Source organism: Hylobates moloch, unplaced genomic scaffold, assembly GCF_009828535.3.
Source record: "Hylobates moloch isolate HMO894 unplaced genomic scaffold, HMol_V3 SCAFFOLD_3, whole genome shotgun sequence".
In the NCBI taxonomy this organism is placed as follows: Eukaryota; Metazoa; Chordata; class Mammalia; order Primates; family Hylobatidae; genus Hylobates; species Hylobates moloch.
In genome coordinates, this window is record NW_026652278.1 from 9,424,043 (window position 1) to 9,449,156 (window position 25,114).

The 25,114-nt window shown below is 51.0% G+C and overlaps 1 protein-coding gene across 6 annotated transcripts in view; it reads left to right on the plus strand.

Moving 5' to 3' along the window:
* The window catches only part of CHST15 (carbohydrate sulfotransferase 15), an 85,493-nt gene that overhangs the window by 54,418 nt on the left and 5,961 nt on the right, over positions 1–25,114 (plus strand). For all 6 annotated transcript variants that reach the window (XM_032175757.2, XM_032175764.2, XM_058435920.1 and 3 more), the window contains 2 exons: positions 901–1,057; positions 17,054–17,210. In XM_032175757.2, coding sequence (XP_032031648.1) covers positions 901–1,057; positions 17,054–17,210 — 314 coding nt within the window. The remainder of the gene's footprint in view (positions 1–900; positions 1,058–17,053; positions 17,211–25,114) is intronic.

Genomic DNA, 25,114 nt, shown 5'->3' on the forward strand with positions numbered 1-25,114 from the left:
CTGCACTGAGTAGGCGCCAGCTGCGTGCAGAGCAATGGCCTCGCAGGAGACAGGGCGTGTGAGCCCTGTGGCAAAGCGCCTCTCTCTTTTAGTCTTAGAGTATGCCCTATGATGACAGTTACAGCTTCAAGGAAGGAAATCGCACTCAAATTCCTCATAAGGGTTAGTGTTCCCACCCTCCTCCTTTCTCCTGATGCTTTGGAAGGAAATCATCTAGTACCAGCTCCAGGCTCCTGGTCTGCTAGACCAGTTCTCGGCTCCTCCCAGCTGTGAAACGTGGCTCAGCTCTGCCCCAGCTCTTTCTCTTTGTTAGATCCTGGGCAGAAATGGCAAGGCCTTTCATCATCTTGGGCCCCCAGTTCAGAGAGAACTCCATCTATTATTACTAGAACCATCTACTGTATAGAACATATACTGGAAAACTATACAGGAAAACCATTTTCAAAACCACCTATAATTTCCCACCAAGATACCTGCTGTTTATGTTTTGGTGTGTTTTTCTCACAGACTGCATTCTCAGTGGGCCCTTAAAATGCCACAGAGCTGTGCACCATGAGCAAAGTTAAATACTGTGAAACTGGGGGTCCAGGTGCTAGTGAAGGTTTTCATTCTTGCTCCCCTTGGAAAGAGGAGCTCAGGGTTGGGGACACTCAGTGTTGCATGGATCGCCTGGACTTCCAGACAGAGGTTTTTGGGGTGGAGGTGGGGTGTGGCTGTGGCAGGGGTGGGCATCCATCCTTCTCTCTTTGGAGTCCCAAATGCCCGCAAAGGCTGACAGCTTGGCCTGTCCTGCTGCTTAAGAGGAAGGCATCGGGGCCAGGTTTGGCCTCTGGCACCTAGAGCCACTCCGTGGGAGCCCGAATCCCACCCCAGCTCACTTGGAGTGTTTTCTGTTTCCAGGGGAGGCCAGTGCCTCCACGATGTGGGATAACAATGCCTGGACGTTCTTCTACGACAACAGCACGGACGGCGAGCCACCGTTTCTGACCCAGGACTTCATCCACGCCTTTCAGCCGAATGCCAAACTGATTGTCATGCTCAGGGACCCTGTGGAGAGGTGAGCAGTTTCTGTGTGTTGCATTTGGGGTGAGAAGAAGAGGAACTTTTGAAGAACGGTGTTCCCCTCTCATCACAAATAAGATTTTGTCTCCTTTAGAAAAAATTAAACAGGCTGGGTACGGTGGCTCATGCCTGTAATCCCAGCACTTTGGGAGGCCGGGGTGGGTGGATCACCTGAGGTCAGGAGTTCAAGACCAGCCTGGCCAACATGGTGAAACCCCATCTCTACTAAAAATACAAAAATTACCAGGCGTGGTGGCACACTCCTGTAGTCCCAGCTACTTGAGAGGCTGAGGCAGGAGAATGGCTTGAATCCAGGAGGTGGAGGCTGCAGTGGGCCAAGATGGCGCAACTGTACTCCAGCCTGGGCAACAGAGCAAGACTCTATCTCAAAAAAATAAATAAATAAATAAAAACAAACAAAAATAAACGGAACTTGCAATGTTACTGCTGTTTCTTACGTAAGTGTTATTCTTGAGGCTGTCCCCACTGAGTTGACACACGTTGCAGATTGTTTTCTTAACCATTCTGATCCTGGTCTGTGTGACTTCAGCCCCAGCAGGCCTGACCAGGGACACGGGACGGTTCCTTGGTACTGTCAAGGCGGAGGAAACACCCTTAGAATCAGGGGTGTAAGCTTCTTCACATGGTTTAACTCCTAGAATTCTGTGTCTCTCGATGTGGTCGATGCTTTTATCCTTGTCTGCATTGAATGTACAGTTTCCAGCTTTCCTTGAGAGACCAAAAGGAAGAACGATGAGCAGAGCAGCTTTGCTTTAAGATCAAGCGTTGCCCAGTGTGGGTGAGGCCAGGGTAGTGGGATACTGAACAGCCACTATGGGGCGGCCCGGCTGGCACTGGGCGCTGCTTGCGTCATTGATGCCTGTGTGAATGCAGAATCTCAGGGCTGCCAGGACCTTAAAATTATTTAGTCCAACGCTCCCTCCAGTACCACCACATCAGAGCTAAGGGGGCCCCTGTCTAATCCGAGGCCCTCTGAGTCAGGGAATTCTCCACGCAAGATGGCCAGTGTAGCTTAGGACAGCTGTGTTCCTATGTTGAGACCAGGTCCGCTTTTGGGGAACATCCACTCATTGGTCCTGTTTCTTCTCCATACAGTCAGACAGACCAAGTGTAATCCTTCCAAAACAGGAGAGGCTGGGGATATTTAAAGACAGGGACCACAGCCCTTTGTGTCTTATTTTCCTTTGGGCCAACTACATCTTCTTATGGATTGAATTATGCCCCCCAAAAAGATATGCCGAAGTCGTCTCCTCCAGTGTGTGTGACTGTGATCTTATTTGGAAATAGGATCTTTGCAGATGCACTCCGGTTAAAATGAGGTCATGCTGGATCAGGGTAGACCCTCACCCACCCTAAGACACAGGGAGCATGCCTCGTGACGAGGCTGGAGTGATGCTGCCACCAGCCAAGGGGTGCCAAGGAGTGCCGGCAGCCACCAGGAGCCAGGAGAGGTGTGGAACAGATTCTCCCCTGGCACCCCAGAGGAACCACCCCTGCCCCACACCTGGGCTTCAGACTCCAGCTTCCAGGGCACTGAGGGAAGAAAGTGCTGTCATTATGCACCACCTGTTTGTGGTGATTTGTCCTGGCAGCCCTGGGAAACTGACCCCTGGGATCCCTTCCTCAGGTGGCATACCTTCCTGGCCCCACGTATTTGCCAATTATAACAATAAGGCGTGTTTGTTGTGGAAATTTTAGAACATATATTGTTAAACTGTTTTCAAACTATAATTTCTCACCTAGATAACTACTATTTATGTTTTGGTATATTTTCTTCCAGACTTTTCTATGCAAATAAGTGTGTGTGTGTGTGTGTGTGCACATGGGTGTGATGGGACAGTCTTATGTCCTGCTTCTTTGCATTGTTGCCCCCCAAAAACATGCTTTAAAGTCTGCCCTGGTCACACTCCTGAGCTGATGTCCCTCTTGTGGAGTCTGCATGGCTCCCACCGCTCTGAGTATGACCTGGTCAGGGGGAGGGTGGATCTGCCATCCCTCAGCCCCGGCTCCCTGAGCCTGAGCTCTCGGTGGCTGTCCCGGTGCCATGCCTTCTGGCAGGTGCCAGGTGTGGTTTCTCTCCCTGCTCTCTGCATCTCCCAGCCCAGGACTTCGTCCACTCTGTTCTGAGGCAGCCACTGACTTGCTGTCCCTTGTCATGTCCCACCTGCTGGTTCCCGTGTTTTGGAGGCAGAAATTGGCCCCGCTGAGTGGTCTCCCTCCTTCCAGCAGGGCTGATGCACACTAGCCGAGCTCTCATGGTGACATAACTGTCACCTCGAGCTGACCCCTCGCCGCCCCCGGAGGTGTTTTCATAGCTACTCTGCCTCCCTCCCCCACACGACCTCCAGCTGAAGGGCGCAAGTGCTGGGTGTGCTCATCAAATGGTTTCCTGTCGCTGCTGCTTAGTTCCTCATTCTGAGAAAGGTCAGACCACGCCTTAACCTCAGGGGTCGAGAGTGCACACAGCAGCCTTGTGTACTGTCTGGGCACAGAGAGGTGTGGGCCCATCTGTTGGGACTGGGTTTGGTGTGTGTCAGCCCTGCTCTGGGCCCTGGGAGACTGGAGCTCCCAGTGGGGACGTGGGCATGGCTGTGGTTGGCTGCAGTTCTGCAGAGTAGGAGGTGGGGAGAGTGGGGCTCCTGAGTAGGGAGATCCAGAAGGAATTGACCTGAAGAAAATTGATGCCAGACTGGGTTTTGAAGGATGAATAAGAGTTTGCTGTGTAAACAAGGCAGGAAGGTGGGTTAAGATGAAGAAGCCTTCCAGGCAGAGAGAAGGACAAGTGCAAAGGAAAACACCACATGTTCTCCTGTTTGGGGTGGAGCCAGGGTCCCTGTTAGGGGGTGGAGCCAGGGTCCCTGTTAGGGGTGGAGCCAGGGTTAGGGGGTGGAGCCAGGGTCCCTGTTAGGGGTGGAGCCAGGGTCCCTGTTAGGGGTGGAGCCAGGGTCCCTGAGTGTGTTTCTTTCTTCCTGGAGTTCTGGTCCCACTTCTGAGGACACCAACACCACAAAGGTGAGCGTTGGAACAGAAGACAGCAGCACCGTGCAGGTGCAAGCAGCTCAGCTAGGAGCAAGACCTGCCAAACTCCTCTCTTACCCCAGCCTGAGTCTGTCAGCTAGAAGGAGGTTCACAGTTCACAGCATGGTCCCCTCAAGTAGCCACCATGTTTTCTTCTTTTAATAACAAATACTCTATATATCCTAGGAACTGAATGTGAAAGCTTCTTGCCTCCCTGGTCCTCAGCCTAACAGAAATAGTTGGTCAATTCAAACACATATTCAGCCCCTGCCACAGGCTGGGTCCTGTGCTGGGCACTGAGCATACGTGCCCTGGTGAACAACAGTGGCGACCCAGTGCCTACCCCTTGGGAGCTGGTGCTTTATCAGAGAAGTGGGTGGCGGCTTCGTCATGGTGCATGTCCTGGTGCTGAGGAGAAGGGCAGGATGCCGGGGCAGCAGCAGTGTTAGGATGCTGACCCAGGCCTTGCATTGCCTGCTGTACTAGTTATGTACTGCTGCGGAACAAGTTTGCCAAAACTTAGCAGCTTCAAACAGTTTCTGGGGGTCAGGAACCTGGTTGCAGCTTTACTGGGTCCTCTACTTAAGGTCTGTCATGAGGCTGTGACCCAGCTGTCATCAGGCTGGGGCTCTTCAATATGCTTGACTGCAGAAGGACCTGCTCCCAAGCGCACATGGTTGTGGGCAGAATTTAGCACCTCAAGAGCTGTTGGAATGAGGGCTTCAGATCTTTGCTGGCTTTTGGCGAGAGACTACTCTCAATACCTCGCCACAGGGCCTCTCCGGTATGGCTGCAGGCTTTATCCAGGCCAGCAAGCTAGAGCATCTGCTAGCAGATTAGAAGTCACGATTTTTTCTAACCTAGTCATGGGTGTGAAATCCCATCATCATTGCCATATTCTGTTGGTTAAAAGCGAGTCATGAGGTCTAGCCACACTCAACGGGATGAGACTACAGGGTGTGAATACCAAGAACCGGGGATCACTGAGGACCATCCTAGGAGTCAGCCACCTCCCATTCTGCACCTGATCCTCAGGAAACTGGGGCCTGGGCTTTGCAGCCAGGAGAGTAGCTTCCAGCTTGATCCCAGCTCTAGTGGCAGAGGAAGTGTGTTTATGTGCATACTTTCTGTGTAAGTTACTGACATAGCAGCTGTTTCATTTCTTCCTAAACATTTATAAAAATAAGTAACAATAGGAATTTCTTCTTTTTCGAAGCCCATGACTCATGGCCTATCTGAAATGGCTGGCGCGTTTCCCATCTCAGCCAGAAAGGATGATAAATACTGCGTGTTTAGGTCACTCTTGAAGAAACAAACACTCTGAGCCCAAGTTCCATTAGTCTAACGGGATCCTGGGCCATTAGCCCTGTGCTGTGACCTTGCACTTCTGTAAGCAGGAGATTTTGGGGGTTGCTGGCTGCAAGTTGGATTGGTCCAAGTTGTTCTTTTCCTTCTATAAATTGGCTTGGAGAGGGGAAATACCACTTTTATTTTTAGTTTTAGGTTCACATTCAGCCTTTACTTCTATAATTGATCCAAAGTAGAGGGTTTGAAAATGTTGGAATTTTAAGCAAAGTCAAATCACTTTTAAATTTCCAGAGAAGGATTCAAGTGGCAAGTCCATTTTTTTTTTTTTTTTTTTTTTCTGGAGGAGAACAGAGGAATAATGGAAAGAAGTGGACCGGATGGTTCATATGGCCAAAGAAGCCAGCCAAGAATTCATGTTCCAGTTTCCTCTCTGTAAGAGATCATGACAATTTAAAACTAGCTTGATGCATTCCTATGCTAAATTGGCCCAGTTAATTAAAAAGAAGCCACCAATTGCAAGCAGAATTTTTCTTTGTTTAATCCCATTCGTAAGTGGTAAAGACTATTCTTTTCAAACACATCTCACATTAGCCTCCTGCCTCTTCATTTGTGAGACAGTTGATAGTGTTTGTCTCTTAATTCAGAGGCAGTTATAGCCTCCATTAAGTGTGAAAAATGCGTGGAAGGTGCTGGCACCTCCAACCTAGTTGGATTCCTCATTTATTCAAGGGACATTTGGAGTGGGGTCATGCACCATCTGTTAAGGATTTTACAGTGTCTATGTCTGGGGTTTGGTTCTGTGTGTAGTCTTAATGCAATGCCCAGAAACAACCCACCACAGGAATGGTTCATTTTCCCATTCTGTGATGATGAGTCCAAAGGGAAGGAGAACTCAGCTCGGTGAAGAATTCAAACTCGATTTTGACCCAAACCCCTGGAGTCTGGGAACCTAGCTAGTTCTTTTCTTCATCTGCTTATATAAACTGATTTTTTAAACAACCCCTTGGACTGGTCAAATGATTCAGTTATGATGATAAACTAGGAAAGGAAGCAGGCTTTTAATGAAATGGATTCTGTTATAGGCAGTCACTCATGGGGACACAGAGGAATAGCGGGGCTGAACATTCGGGCAGGAACCCTGGTTTCGTCAGCCTCACTCTGTCTGCAGAGGGTGTGAGGGGGCCTGAGGGTGGTGCACAGCTTTCACCCGCTGAGTGTCTGGGAGGTATACTGGAGTCATGGTGACAGGGACACAGGCATTGGAACCCCAGCCCTGTCACTTACTGCTCTGTAAACTGGGACAAGAAACTTAACCTCTCTGTGCCTCATTTTCTCATCGGTAAAATGGGGGAAGATAGTCCTACCTCCAGGGTAGTGAGAGTTAAATGACTTAATATTTGTAGTAACGTGTTTAAACAGTGCTTGACAAATGGAAAATATGTAATCATTATTATTATTAGGTATCAGTTATTACTACTAATAACAATAAACTGATCACTCATTTACTCACTCCCCAAATAGAGTTGCAAACCACATAACCAAGTTTTGGTCAACAATGGACCCCATATATGATGGTGGCCCCATAAAGTTATAATCCTGTGTTTTCATTGTGCCTTTTCTATGCTTCAATACATAAATTCTAACTCTTCTGTTACAACTGCTTACAGGATTCCTGTGGTACAGGCTGACAGCATAGGAGCAGTAGGCTGTACCTCACTGCCTAGGTGTGTAGGGGGCTGTGCCATCTGGGTTTGTGTGAGCACTCTATGACATTCACATGACATCACCTACTGACGCATTTCTTAGAACATACATATCCTTGCTGTTAAGTGACGCCTGGCTGTATTTATTGAACACCCTTGATGTGCTAGATGCAAGCTGTACATAGGAGAGGAAAATCCATCCCGTTTGCTCTCACGGAGCCTCTGTCTAGTTGAGGGAGTGGGGCCAGGCTTCATGTAAATGATTGAGCTGGGGCAGCCCCTCTGCCCCAGAGCTATCTCTGGGTGAGGCTTCTGCCATCCATCCATTGTTGGACAGGACCACCTGTGGAGGCTTAGCCTTGGGTGCCGCTGGTGGCCTCTTCAGCTGAGGCTCGTTCCCAGGAGGGACTGGGCTGTGAGTTACTAGCAGGATGGCTCCCCAGTTTTGCAAAGCTCTGTAAATAGGAAGGACCCGGTCTTTGCGGATGCCTAAGCCTGGACGCACCTCATTCACCTACTTCCACATCAGAGGGGGCAGGATGCCCACCCTAGGGCAAAAGCCAGCACACACGGAAGGGAGCTGAGCCGGATTCATGCCTTTGAACCGCAGCGGAACTTTGACTTGAGAATCTCTCTTGCTATTCAGGCAGCACCGGAAGCCCTTCTCCAAACAGCTCAACTTCCCCCAGCCCCTAGAAGCACTGATTGAAAGCCCTGGATGTGTTCTCAATCAGAAGAGAGCCTGGCACTGGGAATGTCATGCGATGTTTCTCTGGAACAGATTTGCACAAGGATTAAAATGCAGGCTGTTCCTAGCACTGAGGGATTCATTATTGATTTAAACCATCTCAAAGGGAAATTAAGAGAACGCCTCTGTGGAGAAGAGACGGAATGAGGAGAAAGCTGTGGGGGTGTAGAGGTTGCAGCAATAGCCATGGATCGATTTCTCTTTCTCGCCTCTCCCTCCAGCTCTCACTCTTTCCTTTTCTCTAAGATTTTGGAAGATTAAGAATTACAAGGGTCCTTGTGAGGACTGCTGTAGTGCGGTGTCTTTATTGAAGCTGCCTGTTGATTCCTGGTGGGTTCAGGCATTTTGCTTCCCAGAAGCTGCCTGTTGACACATCTTGATATGGGCCCTGGAAGCGGCGTGAGGTCGCTTTAATAGGACTGAGCTGTTGAGCCACCCGAGGTCAAGGGGATTGGCCTAGATCACAGAGCGGGGAGGGAGAGCTGGCAGCGCCCAAGCCAGAAGGACAGCTCGGGTCTTTGTGAAGGGGTTCTCTGAAGACTGTTCAGGAGGGACTGCCTGGTGAGGCACCACATCTTGTTATTGGTGGGAGAAAAACCACCAAGCTGAAAACTCCCAAGTGTTGAACACTGTTTATGTTTTGGGGGAATGTTTGTGAAGTCCTTGGCAGTCCTGTGTATTCCCACACGATTGTTTGGAGAGGATGGTTCCCAGCAGGAGGAACACCCTAGGGAAAAGGAGCCCCGTTGTGTCTATCTGCGAGATCCTAAGGTGAGATGTGTGCCCGCTGGGCTGGGATCAGGGAGGGCACTTAGAAACGACCCTGGGGCAGCCAGAGTTCAGGGACCTGTCTCACCCAGAGTTCTGGGCTGCTTAGTGAGGTTGACGCTGTTGAAGGAGGGGATGGCAGCACATGTCACATACTGGCCCCGCCCTGGTGGGCAGTGGCCATTGCCCTGCAGTGAGGGGCCCACACCCTGGGCCTGGCTTTGTAACCAGGGGTAGCCCACCAATCCTCAGTGCACCCTAGTTTTCTTGCCTGTAGAAACATCTGCCATGAGAGTCACTGGTGAATCACGAGAAGGTGCTTTGTAAACCACGCCAGGCTCAGAGATGTCAGGGATGCTTGGTGTTGCCTCTGAGAAGTGCTGCCTCCCAGTCTGTGAACAGTTACTAGGTCCCTGTGATTGGATGCTTTGGAAGGAACAAAGAGGGGCTGGGAACCCCACTTGTGCACAAGGAACCTAGGGCCTGGTAGGAAATAGAATGGCCCCAACAAACAGGACACCTGTCATTCATTTGGGCGTTTTTAGGACCAAACATGGATGTTCTTAGCTGGCAGAGAATGAGCCTCACCAATGTCACCCCTGTGTTCAGTCTAAGGTGACCTTAGACATTCCCTCCAGATCAGCTGGCCTGGCCAGTCCTGTCTCATCCAGCCTCCTGATGAGACAGTCACAGTTTGTGATTCAGTGGAACAAAAGGGCTCCATCTCAGCTACATTAAATGGCCTTTTTTTCCTGGTAGGAAAAAAATATATAATCATTATTGATGGCACCATATCACAGGCTGGGAATTATTGATCAGTGATTTAAATTCGGATGCCAGCAAATGGAGAATAACGAGGCCAGGTGCTCTGGCTGCCTCTCATTACAACCCTCACGTGGCCACAGTACTGCAAGATGTTGTTGAGGGTGAATTGGAGGACATGAGTGTGTCCCCATCTCGGGTCCTCCTGCCTGAGGAAATGTGACCGTTGCCGTAACTGTCACTGAGGAGCCAGTGTTTGAGGAGCACGGGGAGGTGGGGCCAGTGTCACTGGGGTGAGCCAGCCCAGGGATGGTCACCTGCTCCCAGCCGCCTGCAGCTGCAGCTCCAGCTTGGGGTCTTTCCTCAAAGGTGGCCCTCTGAGAAGTCCCACACGTGGAGCAGTAACCGGAGGAGATGTCAGAGCTCCAGGCCACCGAGCGCCTGCCCTTGTCTGAGCTGAAACTGAGATTGAAGCTTGCGCGTTTGGGTGCCTTTTGAGCTGGATGATCTTAGTGACTTCTGACATGAGTCCCTTTGGGAACTGCTGTGTTAGAACCAGCAGTCGCTCATCAGGGTGATGAAAACATCTTGGGACTGGGGAGTGGTGGTGTTCACACAGCTGTGTGGTGTATACTAAAAACTGGTGAATTGTTCACATTAAATGGGTGAATGCTACGGTACGTGGATCATTTCTCAATATAAAAATGATATGAACAAAAATACTGCACAAGGAGGAGGAACCCACTGTGGAGAGAGGTTTTCCCAGACTAGTGGCATTGGAGCCGGGACCTGCAGAGCTCTCCACATAGAGGCCAGGCCGATGAACAACCACATCATCACTTAGGAACTGGAACTGTCAAACACTAATGAGCTATTGCGATCACTGAGGAGTATTAGCTTTTCCAAGAGATACAAGATCCTGCAGTGTGTTCCGGCTTCATGATAGATGCCTGAATTCCCTTTTGCTGTTGCTGTCACTTTTCTAGATGCCTCGATGTGATGTTCTGTAAACACATTTGCTGTTCCTGACCGTGGCACTGGAGTTCCTCACGTTTATCCTAAGTGTTTATTTGCCACTCTATTACATTTGTAATTGTTTATCAGTCTCCTGTGACTTATTAAGTAGTTCTGGAGTAGAATTGACTTTTTCTTCCAAATCACTGTGCACCTAAAATAATAAAAACACCTAAACAAACAAAACCCGAAAACTATCAGTGCAGACGGCCAGCACCCACTCTAGTCAGCCGTGGATTCGTCTCCTTGCCTAAGCTCGGAGGGCAGGGGCCACGTCCTGCTGGGTGAGGGGCTTTGGGGTCAGGCAGGCCTGGGTTGGTTTGGGTCCCAGCCCTGCCCTGGAGCTTCCTGGGCTGCGTGACCATGGCCAAACTCCTTAACCTCTCTAGTGTCAGCCTTCTCCCCCATAAAATGGGGTGGCCCACATCTCATTGTGGGGTTGTGAAGATAGACGCAGAGCATGCATGCAGCACCCTGTACAGGGCGTGGTGGTGGTGGCCCTCCCTGCCCCCCAGCATCCACATCAGGAGTGGAAACCGAGAACATTGCAGGTGCTAAACCCGGAAAGCAATCACACAGAGCCCTGCCAGGAGGAGCAGCAGCAGCTCCTGCTTTAATAGTGATCAGCTCACCGACTTCTGCTCGCTGGCTCAGAACAGCACCCTGTAAGTGTCCCTGAATGAATTCAGCAGTGGTCTTGGGTAATCATCCAGATTTTACATAGTAGGGCCTTGCCCACTGCTGGCCTCTCCTTTGTCGCTTGGGGAGAGAAATGGTCACTTTCAGAGGCACTGGATTGATAGAGCCCTATGCCCCCTAACATACATTTCCCATCCCACCGCTTCTCCAGGAGTCCCAGGACCCCTGCGCTCCACAGGAAAGGGGCTGAGCAGTACCCCATGAGCACAGGCCCAGTGTGAGGGGCCGCGCCGGCAGCCTTCTAAAATAACCGCAGCACAGAAGGCCTGGAATGCATTTGGACTTATATTTGGAATTGTCGTTGGAAACAGTCCTGGCCAAATGTAATACCCATCTGTTCAGGATGGTTTGAGAGTAAGAAAATGAGGTGGCTCAGCTGGAGGGGGCTGGGCAGCCCTGAAACTCAGGGCTGGGAGGGTATCAGGTCCCCTGGCCCCCACGCTATCCTAGAGCCCTCCTTCCCTCCAGCCTAGGCTGCTCCTGCCTCCTAGGACCATTCCCTCGTGTTGGCCTGCCCTGACTGGAGGTATTTCCCCTTGCCTGCAACCAGGCTTTCTTCCTGAACCTTCTGCCCGCTGGTCATCCTTCAGGAGTTCGGGACTGGGCTCCTTCCTGCTGAGTTTTTGCATCTTCAGGGAGAGCAGACAGGTTTGGTGCCCAGCACTGAAAGCAAGCGTCCACTGAGGCCGTGAGCTGCCCGTCACCTGGCTCCACCCTCCCACATTCCTCATGCCGTGCCTCTGTTAATGCATCTTGGGGTTGCATCCGTGCCCCTGCAGTTCTGTGATGATTCATCGTGAGCTGTGTGTTTTCCATTCCATTGGTCTCCTTCCCCCACTTCCTCATGGGATAGTGGATTTTGAAGACTAAAAGGTAGACATTTCAGTTTGTTTCTGTACGTTTCATCTTGTTCCACGGTGTGCCTGTCCGGCCTTTTGACGTCCAGTGGATACTTATTCTTGATATGTTTGCTGTTCTCAATATTTTCTGAGTGGCTTTAACCCATCCGAGTGGCTTTCTCTCACCCAAGATTATTAACTCACTCTTTTCCCCTGGAGAGTAGTCAAGGGGGAAATGATAGCTTTGTTACTTGAAGACAGTCTTAGGAAGCATTCACTTAATTCTTGGGGAGAACCCAAACAGTGCTCCCCTGTCTCAGTGCTCCCCTGAAGGGAAGTGCTCCTGTCTGCATTTGCCTTCCTTCATGCTTCCTTGTGGGAAACCTGGCCACATGGTCCCAGTCCTCTGCTACTCTCAGGGCCACTGTTCCAGGGTCTCAGGGTGTCAGAGAGGTGTCGGCAGAAATAACTCCTTGGAGTTATTGGTCTTCCTTAGAATTGGGGTTTAAAATCTGTATTGGTTTCCTAGGACAGTCATAATAAATCACCACAAACTTGGCTTCTTAAAACAACGGAAATGTATTCTCTTATGATTCTGGAGGCCAGAAGTCCTAAATCAAGATGTCTGCAGGATTGGTTCCCTCTGGTGGCCCTAAGGGATAAAAGCTGTCCCCTGCTACCAGCACTTGGTGGCCTCCAGCAGTCCTTGGCGTTCCTTGGCTCATAGATGCCGCACTCCAGGCTCTGCTTCCATCTTTCTGTGGTGCTCTCTGTCCTCTCCTCTTTTTATAAGGACACCTGCCATTGGATTTGGGACCACCCTAAATCCAGGAGGATCTCATCTTAAGATCCTGCACTTAATGACATCTGCAAAGACCCTATTTCCAAGAAAGGTCACATTCACAGGGGCTGGGCTTAAGACTTGGACATAATTCTTTGGTGTCCACTATCCATCTAACTATGGAATCCAGACAGTGGCCATAGCTTGTGGTGAATCTAGTCCCTGTTCAGATGTCTGTGACACAGCAGGATGCCAGGGACCCAGCGTAGGTTCTCGCAGTGGGGTTTGAGGGGCTCCCAAAGCCCACTGCCAAGTCTCTGAGCAGATCCAAAGTACCCAGAGGTGACTGAGAGGCCAAAGGAGTCTCTTTTCATCCAGCCCAGGAAGGAGCGTGGCCTGGCTCTCAAGGGCTGTACAAGTGACTCACAGGAAGTGAGGTAGTGAGTTCACTTTAACCCACCCCAAACAGATGAAAATCAGCCGTTTCACCTGCTGGGGGTGGGCTTGCCTGGTTGGAACAGTAGGTGTGTCCCAGTTTTTCCCAGGGATGACTTCTTGATCTCTGAAGAATTGTATGGAATCAGCAGATTCCTTATGAAGTGACTTTGTATTTAAAATCAAGACGGGCTTAGGTGCTTTTGTTTTATTTACGAGCCAAATATCTGCAAGAATTGTTATTACCACAAAGAAAATTCTCAGTATGGAAACCTTCAGCCAATGTTTGGGTTTGTGTGAGGTAATTTATGTGATGGAATTCCAGTTCCACCAAACAATTTGGGTAGTTCTGTGGGCATCTTTGGTAAAAACTGGGCTTCGAATTCTTATTTAACATGGGATTTTATGACAGTTTCAGAAGCATCTGTTACTTTTCATTGACGTAGTTTCTTGGGCTGAACCATAATATTGACAGGACTCGTAGGAAATGTGTGAGCCAGGAAGGGTACTCCTCAGACCAATCGCCACCTGGCACCCCTCAGTGCACACAGCCAAACCTTGTTTGAAGGTTCACGCGTATCTGATTTTGGCACTTATTGACCAGCCATTTAGGTCATAGTAACTATGAGCGACGCTATGGCGACAGATGCCGTGTTTCAGTTTTGATGTATCTTCTAATTCTGAAGAAGGAAAACAGCACAGGTGATGTTGGGGACACCAGTAATAAGCTGATGTGGTGTTGTCTTGGGGACTATTCTCAGGCGAGTGTGGATCTGGGGAAATCTACTCAGTGGCCACCGAGCACCTTTGCTGGCTGTCACTTTGGACAGTTTGGCTGGCCAGGCTGTGGTAGATGGAACACTGCTGTTCCGGTGGGTGTTTTGATTCTGGGAACTCTGTGGGTAGATCTCAAACTGCTGAAGACTTCCAAGAGGTGTCCTCTGTGAACATGGGCCGTGGATGAATTCTAGAGGGCTGTGTCAGAGGCACCCCATGTGCCAAGGCGGGCTACAGAGGTGGATAGCTTCTGGGCCTGTCCCTAAGAAATGCTGCTCCTCATATCATGACCTCAGTTAGAGGGGAGGGCAGTGGAGAAGGCACATTTGCAACAGACCCTGCTATAAGGGAGCACAGTTTTTGCAGGATAGTGTGTGGCTGAAGGTCTGGTGTGTTTGGAAGTATGGATGGCCGCTGGGCGTGGTGGCTCACGCCTGTAATCCCAGCACTTTGGGAGGCCGAGGCGGGTGGATCACCTGAGGTCTGGAGTTCGAGACTAGCCTGGCCAACATAGTGAAACCCTGTCTCTACTAAAAATACAAAAAATCAGCTGGGCCTGGTGGCGGGCACCTGTAATTTCAGCTGCTCAGGAGGCTGAAGCAGGAGAATTGCTTGAACCTGGGAGGCAGAGGTTGCAGTGAGCCGAGATTACATCATTGCACTCCAACCTGGGCAACAAAAGCGAAACTCCGCTTCAAAAAAAAAAAAAGAGAAGGAAGTATGGATGTCAGATACCTGGATGCATGGGTGCAGAATGAGAGTCACAGAATTGCCTTCCCTGGAAAGAGGGGAAGCCAGGTTGGAGAAGTTGAAGGAATAGAAAGTACAGAGCTTCGAGGAGAGAGAAGTGTGACCCTGTAGAGCCACATAGGCCACGTTTTTCATAAGCCCAGTTTCACCCTTGGCCCAGAGATGCAGGTGTGTGCAAGAAGAGAGTAGGACATATGGCAGGAAGGTTGAAAACAGACAAAAAGGGCTGTAAGGAGAGATAGAGGAGAAAAAAGAGTAGGAAACTCACACCCTGAAAGTTCTGTTGAAGATAAAAACACCTCTTTTTTTTTTTTTTTTTTTTTTTTTGAGACAGGTTCTCACTCCCATTGCCCAGGCTGGAGTGCAATGGCACGATCACGGCTCACTGCAGCCTCAACTTCCTGGGCTCAGGTGATTCTCCCACCCCAGTCTCCAGAATAGCTGGACTACAGGCACGCACCACCACGCCTGGCCAATTTTTTGTATTTTTAGTAGAGACGAGGTTTCACTATGTTGCCTGGGCTGGACTTGAACTCCTATGTTCAAGTGATCCTCCCACCTTGGCCTCCTAAAGCGCTGGGATTACAGGCATGAGCCACTGTGCCTGGCCCTGACATTTGTCACAATGGCAATGCAGGCCTTCTTCAGGACCATTGTAGTAGGTATAGGGACTGCCATGACAGTTTTCCAGTAGAGGAGAGAGACTCCGAATACAACTAGGAAAAGTAGGGATTTTAAAGCCGAGGCGGGTGGATCAGTTGAGGTCAGGAGTTCAGGACCCACCTGGCCAACATGGTGAAACTCCATCTCTACAAAAAATACAAAAAAATTACCCAGGTTTGGTGAGCAGGCACCTGTAGTCCCAACTACTCAGGAGGCTGAAGCAGGAGAATCACTTGAACCCAGGAGGTGGAGGTTGCAGTGAGCTGAGATCACGCCACTGTACTCCAGCCTGGGGGACAGAGCGAAACTCCGTCTCAAAAGAAAAAAAAAAAAAAAAAAAGCCAAGGAGCAGGGTGAGGGGGTTGGTGGCTGGAAAATTACTAAGGGGAAACATCAAGGGGGAAGGGGTGGGGATTCTGGCTAAACCAACCCAATGGGATTCTTGCTGGAGACAGGCCAGGTGGCCAGGCATCTCCTGGGGGTGGTGGACCAGGAATCTGATCAGATAAGAAGGGTGGTCAGTTAACCAAGGGTGGGGGATTCTGGCTAAACCAGCATAGCAGTGTCAACAAACAATATTTTGACAAATTTAGTTTGGAGATCTCACTGGTGTTTATTAGCACGGTCCTGTAATATGAAGGTACTCCTGTGGGCCCAGCCACGTTCTGGCTTTATAGGCAGAAACGGGCTGAAGAAGCAAAAACAGGGAACAGAGAATGGATTGTTCATTTCAAAGTGACTTTCCTTCTAGGGTTAAAGCAAAGGGGACGTCTGACTGGTTGCTGTGTATCCCCTGGTTTTTTGGAAACTGGCCCGTTCTGAGTTCAGTTCAATTACGTGGCACCTAGCACAGATGACTCTGTTCTGGCGTGTGGGGGCCTAGTGCAGAAGCTCAGTCCAGAACAGTAGCCTCTCATACATTTTATTTAACAGCAGGATTCTTGCTAAAATAGGGTGATGCAGAGATGGACCTGGAGGTAAAAAAGTTGAGGTCTAGTTGGGAGGAGGATACAGAGGAGCCTGAAGTGGGTCAAGGAAGACGATCAATTCCCGTGCAGCAGCATTGTGCCATACGTGTGCGTGGTGTCTATGAACAGATCTGTGTCCACGGGTAAACGTGTAAGTCTGCAGGTATTCACGTGCATATGTGGGGGTGCTTTTACATCGTGTTAAAAATGAGGTCCCTGCCAACCTAGAAAGATACATCTCATCATTTTTTTTTTCAGTGTCAGGAATGCATATGGAAAGGACTGGGAATTTCAGTGGAATTGTAATATTGTGAGAGCAACAGATGCTCTTATTGTTCCCTTCAGTAGAGGAGAGAGGAATGAGAAGGTGCATACAATTTTCATGGCTTCTCTTTGCTAGTGTACCATTTTTGTAATCTGGTATTGTTTGAAGCTCCCTGTTACTGGGAAAACAGAGGCTGCCGGAGATGATAGAACAAGCAACAACATAAAAGCAGCTGGTGGTTTGTGTGCAGCCAGTATAGACATGTCTGGGTCTGGAAGAGCTTAGGTGGCCACGAGAAGGGTGGGAGCTCGGAGGGATGAGGGAGGTGGCTCATCTGCAAGGGAAGGAAGAAGGGTGGTTGTTTCAATCAGGAAAACTAGATAATGTAATTGTACACTGATTTTCATTGTTGCCCAAATGGTGTGACTGCACGTTCATGGGTGGTAAAAATATACATTTATTTTATTCACAGGTTGTACTCAGACTACCTCTACTTTGCAAGTTCGAATAAATCCGCAGACGACTTCCATGAGAAAGTGACAGAAGCACTGCAGCTGTTTGAAAATTGCATGTTTGATTATTCACTGCGCGCCTGCGTCTACAACAACACCCTCAACAACGCCATGCCTGTGCGTATCCCCCGAGCTGGCCCCTGGCAGAAGGAGCTGGTTTGTTGTTATTATGCAAGCGGCATTGTGGGTTTGGGTTTTAGCATAGGAACAGAGAGAAGCGTTTTATTGTGCAAATGCTGTTCCCCATTATTCATGGATGTAAAAGCTGAAAACTGATGGGCTCTTAGTCTGGCTCCCTGCCTTCTTCCCTGCTGGTCACCTGCCACCTCCCCCTCCTCCCTCAGCAGGAGGATGAGGGTGCGTTTAGGAAGATTACCATTTAGCAAGACACCCGGCAATTAGAATCAGCAGACACGAGGACACCCGACTCTCAGATTGTCTTAAGAGCATTCTCTTGAGCGGTGGATTGTTTTGTTGGTTGACAAAATTACCCATCAATGATTTTCAATGCTTCTTTGACAGAGTCTCAATTGAAAAATATTTTCTGTTGATTCCTCAATCGTATCTCTTGTTCTTCCTTCAGAACTATGTCTGTAAATTTCTAGCCTTTTTGAATGCAAAAAGCTGTTATTGGTGAATTCATCACCTTTTAGCCCCAGAATAGTTTTCCATGCTGGTCTCCCTGGGCTGGCTGTGTGCTTCAACAGCAGGGCTTATGCAGCGAGGCTAATGCCGCTGCCTGTTCCGCTTGCTCTGCTCAGCGTCTCACGTGGCAAGGCACGAACAGGCCTGCTGTGGAGTCTTGGAAGCCCCCAGGTGGTGGGGCTTCAGGCCAAGAGGCTCTGCCCCCTCTTTCTTATTACAGAGGCCATGGGATCTGGGAGGCAGCATGCAGGGGCAGCAGGTGGGATTCCAGGCTGCCCTGTTGGACTTTGTAGTTCGGCAAGGAAGATGCCACAGGGACACAGGTAACCCCAGAGCCTGCTCTGGTGCCAGGTAGGAGGAGTGCACTTTGGAACCAGCCATTGGTATGGGTCAGGTTTCCAGCTTGGCCGTTTGCTGGCTGTGTGACTCTAGGCAGTTGTCTCAGCCTCTCTGAGACTCAGTTGCTTTGTCATACAATGGGGTAACAATACTGCTTTACCAGGCTGTTGTGATGGGTCTGTCTTGCATTCCTGCGTTCATTCTTGCCAGTATGTCCCCTGCATGGCACTGGGTCCTGGGGCCACAGCAGTGCCAGGACAGATGTGGTCCTTGCCTTCCTGTGCAGCTGCAGGGGATAGAAGATGGAGGCTGGGCAGGGAGCTCTGGCCACCAGAGAACCACCTGAGAACAGGGCATCAGACAGGTTCTTAGGAGAGGGAATGTCTGTGCTGAGGCCTGAAGGAGAGTTGGCCAAGGAAGTGAGAGCAGTGTGTGCAGAGGCCCAGTGGTCAGCACCACTTGCCATGCAGAACACAGCCAGCCACGTGGTGTGGGAGATGGGGGGCACTGAGGGAGGGGGCTTGGGTGCGTGGCGCATGGGACCGCACCACCGGGTCTAGCCTCAGAAGTCTAGACTTCACCCTGAGACAGATGGGACCCCTCAGAGGGTTTTAAGCAGGGGATAGTGTAGGAGTGGAAAAGGAATATCTCACTACTGTGTTCGTGGCTGAGGCACCTATAATAAAACACTAACGTGAGAAAGCACATATACTTGTTTAATGTAAGTTTCATGTAACCAAGGGAGGGAGCCTTCATAAGGAAACAGAGACCTGGAGAAACGGGAAACCTGTGCGTGTTTGTGCTTGGGTTTGATGAAGAGAGCAGTCAGGGAGAGGGCTATGATTGTCAAAGGGGGAATGACCCAGTGGCTCTGTGGCCACCGTCACAGGGGACACAGGGTCTCGGAGAAACTCTATTTGTGTGTGGCTTGACCAGCACAGCTTGTCGACCTGGCTTCGTGACCCAGAACCGCTCTCAGCTGTGACTCTTGGCCCTGGACCCCTATGGAGTGAGTCTGAGAGAACAGGCAGGGCAGCCCACCCGATCTTCAAGGCGGCTCCCTGAGGGCAGTCTCAGGGCTGGGGCTGGCAGGAGGAAAGGGGTGCTGGCGTGACGCCTCAAGGTGGGGTTGTGGTTTCTTCCAGCACTGATCATAATGCTGAGCAGAGAGGGGTACCCAGTGTGTGCTGACAGACACGAATCAAGTTGCAGCTGTGACTCAGGCCAGGCCCATTTTGTGCCACATCTACACTTTCCTGCTGCAGGTGGCTGTTCCATCCTGCAGGCCCCGCATAGAGGACCTTCAGTCCTGGCATAAACAGTAATAGCAGCAGCTAAGAGCCAGGGCTATTATGGGTCAAATGCCGAGGTTGGCACGCAAATCGGGGAACGTGCTCTCGGACTGGGTTTCCCCGTCATCCTACCATGCCTGATTCAATCCACCCACGAGTCCTTCTCCCTCTTTTTCCCAGTATTTCTAGAGAGCTCCACTGTTCTACCCTCTGCTATTGCCCTGATTCAGCCACTGGCCCTTTCATTGCAACCCCCACCTGCACAACTTCCCTCTCTCTGGGAGACAGCCCCTCCCCAGACCCCTTCTCAGCTTGATCCGTTGCACCAGCCATCTTTCTTTTTTTGGGACAGAGTCTCGCTCTGTTGCCCAGGCTGGAGTGCAGTGGCGCAATCTCAGCTCACTGCAAGCTCTGCCTCCTGGGTTCACGCCATTCTCCTGCCTCAGCCTCCTGAGTAGCTGGGACTACAGGCGCCCACCACCACGCCCGGCTAATTTTTTTTTGTATTTTTAGTAGAGACAGGGTTTCACTGTGTTAGCCAGGATGGTCTCAATCTCCTGACCTTGTGATCTGCCCGCCTCTGCCTCCCAAAGTGCTGGGATTACAGGTGTGAGCCACCACGCCCAGCTGCACCAGCCATCTTTCTAAGATGCCGAACTGCCATCACTATTGATGGGGTTCAGGGCACACTGCCCCCAAATATAACAGCTTGGCATTTGAGAAAACAGCAGAAGCAGGAAGGCCATTCTTGCCTCCCTGTCCCCTCCTCCTCTGAAGCTGGCCGTAAAACACTCAGAGCAGAGGTGCCCTCCCTGTACATCCTCATCTCTGAAGAACTGGGGGCACAGAGGCGAATCTGAACAGACAGGCCTGGCTGTGTCTCCCCCAGTGCATGACCACGAGATAATTCCCCCTTACAGGGATTCGTGGCTCTGAGCTCACTTCTTTGGCTGGCACTCATGCTCTCACTTAATCAGCCAATATTTATAAATGCAAAGCAAAGAGAGGAAATTCCCCAGCATTATTAAATGATATAATTTGAAATCCTAAACAACTGTAATTACAAACAAAATGTGTGACATCGTCAGGAGACTGTCTCCAGGTTAATTTAAATCATGGCTGGGGGATTCGCCTACTTTAGTGTGGGAAGCGAGGGTGCACCTTTGTCCCCCGAGGGTCAGGGGGTGCAGGACCCCTCCAGGAATGAATCTTGAGGGAAAAATCCAAGGAAAATCCAAGAGGAACCAAATAGGAGTGTTGTCCCGTCTTTGATCGGGGCCTCCTTTCAGGGAAGGAAGAGCTTGGTGCACAACCTTCAAGGCTTGTCTGAGGCCAGCACCCTGACTGAGGGAGGGATGAGAAGGAGGAAGGCATTGGTGGTTCCCGGCCCCAGCTGGCCAGGTGACCTGGTTTGCCTGGCCCCCTTCTCTGCCCAAGTGCCTCCTGGTAGACAAGAGCCACCAGGTGGAGCCTGCTGAGGAGGCTGTGTGTGCTGGTCAGAGTATGGATGGGAAATGATGGATTCAGCCAGTGTAGACTCAGCACCAGCCTGGCACTACACCTTAACACAGGCCCTCCCATGCCTGGGGCTTCCTACTGGGAAAACTGAGGCTCAGGGAGGCAGCCTTCCTCTGGAGTCACAGCCAGTAAGCAGAGGATCTAGGACCCAAATCTAGGCCTTTTAACCCAGCTTCCCCTAGACGTGTGTTTGGTCTCAACATTTCCCCAACAGTCTGATCTTCAGTGATTGCTACTCTGCACTCATGGCGTGGCAGGCCTTGGTCCAAGAGAGAAGGTGCAGGACGGTGCTGTGACCAGTTGTGTGCTTGGAATGAGGCATGTGTCCCCACCTTGGCGTTTCTACCACATTGTGCCTTTTGAAACTTTCTCCTGTTCTTGATCCTGCGTGGCTCTCAAAACAAACCCGATAGGTGGGTGGGAAGACAGGAGTCAGTCAATGTCACTGTCAGCAGATGAGGACAGCGAGGGGCAAGGTATCCAGCTAATGTGGTCACAGAAGGGGCCAGAGCCCTCCCCTGCAGGCCCTGGGACCACTGAGTTCTCTCTGCAGGAGACTGCCTGAAAAGGACTGGGAAAAGTGGGGCAGGTGTGGGCTTTGCACTGGGGACTCCTAGGAGGAAGCTGCTTAAGCTGGGCTGGGTTTAGATGGGCAGGGAGAGGCAGGGCAGGGGGAACTCCTGACCCAAGGCACAGTTTATTTTAATAGCTTAGATAGTGTTTCTTGCTGCAGAAGAGCTAATATCTAATATGCACGTGCAGTCTGCATGCTGCTGGGCACTTTGTACCATGCAGAGTGTGCTGACTCCCATCCAGTGCCCTGGGGCCAAGCCCTTGGATACTTTCTCCCACACAGAAGGGAGGGTGTGCCCCTGCCCTCCTGCTCCGGGTCAGCACTCCGACCGTGAACTGGAGAGCACTGCTGAAACTGAGCCGTAAGTTCATGGGCACCATCGTGATCCTCCCTGTGTTGTATATGCTTGAGTCTTTGTGATAAAAGGTTTCTAAAACTCCAGCTGTGAGAGGTGAAAGGGATCTAACCTTTGTTCATTACTGCCAGCCCCTGTCCCAAGCCCTTTCAATGCATCATCTCATTAGAGATCCCCTGAAATCATCCCTGTTTTACAGATGGGAACACCGAGGCTCACAGAGGTTAATTCTCCCACCCATAGCTGGTATCAGGCAGGCTCAAGGTTCAATCCCGGGTCTGCTGGCCTTTGACACTCAGGGATTTTTTGCCTTTCCTAGCTGGCTCCTAAAAGCAAAGGATTTTGCTGGCAGGAGGCCCGGATTTTATGTTCAATTTTGCGTTTTGCTGAGGATGACAAGACAGTAGCTTAGCGGGTGCCTCTGGTCAGAGGAGATCCCCAGGGGCAGGCCCAGTGGACAGGAGGGATGCGGCAGTAACAGATTGTCCCTTAATCTTCTCTTCAGTCCCTGGAGAGCTCACACACCAGACAAAGAGCCAGGCAATCAGAAACCCTCTTCATAAAGGTGAATTTTCATTTCTGGGAGGAGAAGCCAGTTTCCCTCCAGCTGTGAATCCCAGCGTGGCCACAGCCCTGGGAGGGCAGCTTTGTAAGGCACCCCGAGCCCCGGCACACCCTCCTGGAGTCATTCACCGCCTTCCTGTGGCACCCGGACGCAGGGGCAGCACAGACCCCGCTGCCTCTGGCCAGCCCCCGCCACCGTTCTGCAGCACACCTTACCCTGGGGAGTGCTCAGAGGGGCCGGTGAGCCTGCCTCAGAGCAGGGTCCCCAGAAGCCTGGTGCCTGGATGAGCAGCAGCCACAGCCCCTGGGAACTTGTCAAAAATGCAAACGCTCTGCCAGTCCCAGACCTCCTGAATCAGAAACTCTGGGGACGGGGCCATGGTCTGTTTCTCAGGCCCTCCAGGTGGGTGTTTGTGGGCTCCGGTTGGAGAGCCACCAGGGCTCTTGTCACCACTCCCTCCTTTGTGCCCTCTGGGGTGGGGCAGACTTGCTCTGACTGTCTTCTCTCTCCACCCACTCCTTTTCTCCACTGTGTGCATCACAAGGTGATCGCTGAAGTCTGTTTCTTTACCAGTTGAGCTCTGTCTCCATGAGACTGCAGCTTCCCTGAGGCCAGGGCCGCTTCTGTTAGCAGCAAATCACCATTGCCTAGCAGCGTGCCTGGCACATGGTGGCACGAGCTCAGCTTATTTGCCAAATGAATGAATGGGGACAAGTGGGGAGGCTGGCTGGGGACTCCCAACTGAAATCCCTAGTAGGGGACGGAGAGGCTCGGCCAGGTACCTGTCTGGGGAGAAGGGGGGACTGGGACTGTGCTCAGCTCAGCCTCGGCTCTCGGTGGGGATTGCTCTTCTCTGGGGCCCTGCATGGGGAACAAGCTCCACATGCACAGGTGACCTGGCTTCAGGTCCTGGCTCCAGGGGTATTGGCCACTGACCCTGAGTAGCCCCCTGCCCTGCCCTGCACCTCCGTGTTTTTATCGGTGAATCAGCTGGCACAGTTAACTTCAAAGGCTTCTCGCAGCTCTGATGTTTTCTAATTTTAAGCACATTGGGCACTTGCCCTAAATACCCTTTTTATTTTTGTTCTATTTTGATTCTCTGTCCTATACTGGGAAAAGGTGAGGGGAAAAAAAATCTGCTGGGGGCTATCTTTGTCCTGTCTTCATGGTGCATATGGTTGCAGTACTGATACTGCCTGCACCAGAAACTGTCACTTCAGGTGACCACACTCCCCCTGCCTGGCAAGGGGGCTGGGGCTTGGGGTGGGAATTGAGGGGTCTTTGGGGTAGATAGATCAGAGGGAAGGCACAAAGTGGGAGGGGAGCTAGCCCCGGGAGAAGCAGCCGAGCGCCAGGAGGCCTTCCCCGCCTGCAGCCCCTGCGGTTTCCTCTTTTCCTCCCCTTCTTGGCTCAGCCCTGCCTGCTGAGGAGGACCACGCTGTGGTGCAGGCCTGTGTCCACCTGAGACAGCGCAGGGGGCTCTCATGAGGATGGGCACAAACAGGGTTTCAGAGAACTATCCGTCAGGTGCAGGTGCCCAGCCAGGTGCTCGGACAGACCACAGCTGCTCTAAAACACCGCAGCCTGCCACAAACACCTGGCTGCTTTCCCTCTGGAAAGTTCTCCTGTTGAAAGGCACATTCTCTGGAAAAGAAAAACCTCATCAGACTGGTCTCCCCTACGAGGGACGGCCTACAAGCCTGCCAGGGAGAGAATTGAAAAGCCCCGGGAGGCCGGTGACTTAACAGCGAGTTGGTCTCGTCATGATTCGTCCGCGTTGGAGGCGACACGCATGTTTATTTCTGAGACTGGCATGTTCTCATTTTCTCTTTAGTTTCGGCCCAGCTTGAGATCTTTTTTCTGAGCTGGCATGTGAGGTAGCAACAAAGTGTGGGTTGAAAACAGCTAATGAATTTTGAAGGCAACTTATCCACTCTAATTGCTTTTCTTCCTCCTCATCCTCCTCCATGGTTAGAAAAATAATGAAATGGGAAAAGAATAGTTAGCATCTGTACATATTTTGCCCAGTCTTTCATTGTCTTATTGTTAACACTGTATTCAGCAATTGCACCTGAGAACCATGTTGAGGGCCAGAGTGCAGGCTTTGCAAGGATGGGATGGTGGAGAAGCCACAGTCCCTGCCCTCAAGGTCAAGGTCCAGGTCAAGTTGGGCAGGAAAGGAAATGTGACAGGAGAGTGTCTGCCTAAAAAATGGGAACTCCAGAGAGGAGCCTGGGGAGCCGGGAAGTGCTGCATATATGAGAGGATGAGCTGGAAGTTTAAGCCAGGCCCAGGACTTTCTACACATAGAAAGCCGTGAAGGCTGTAAGCAGGGCTGGCTATGGCTAGATCGCTGCTTTGGAAAGCCCATGCTGGTGGCAGGGTGCAGATGAGAGTGCAGAGACCAGGGGAAGGAGAAACAGCCAGGAGGCTGTATCAGCTTCAGGTAGGTGTAGATGGGGCATAAACAAAGGCAGTGGTGTGAACTGGGGAGAGGTGGGAGATGAGAAGTTCTGGGCAGACACAGATAGGCAGAGCAGAGTCCCTGGGCACTTGGAGAAGGGGCAAGGGGAGAAGCCCTGGAGAAGGGAGCCTCACAGCAAAAGGGGAAGAGGCTGTTTTTTTCTGGAAGCTTTGCTAAGAGTTTAGGGTGAACTGTGGAGTTAGAGGAAACTGTTCCCAAGACTGCTCTCACTTCTGACACCAGTTGCAAGTTCAGGAGAGAGATTCTCC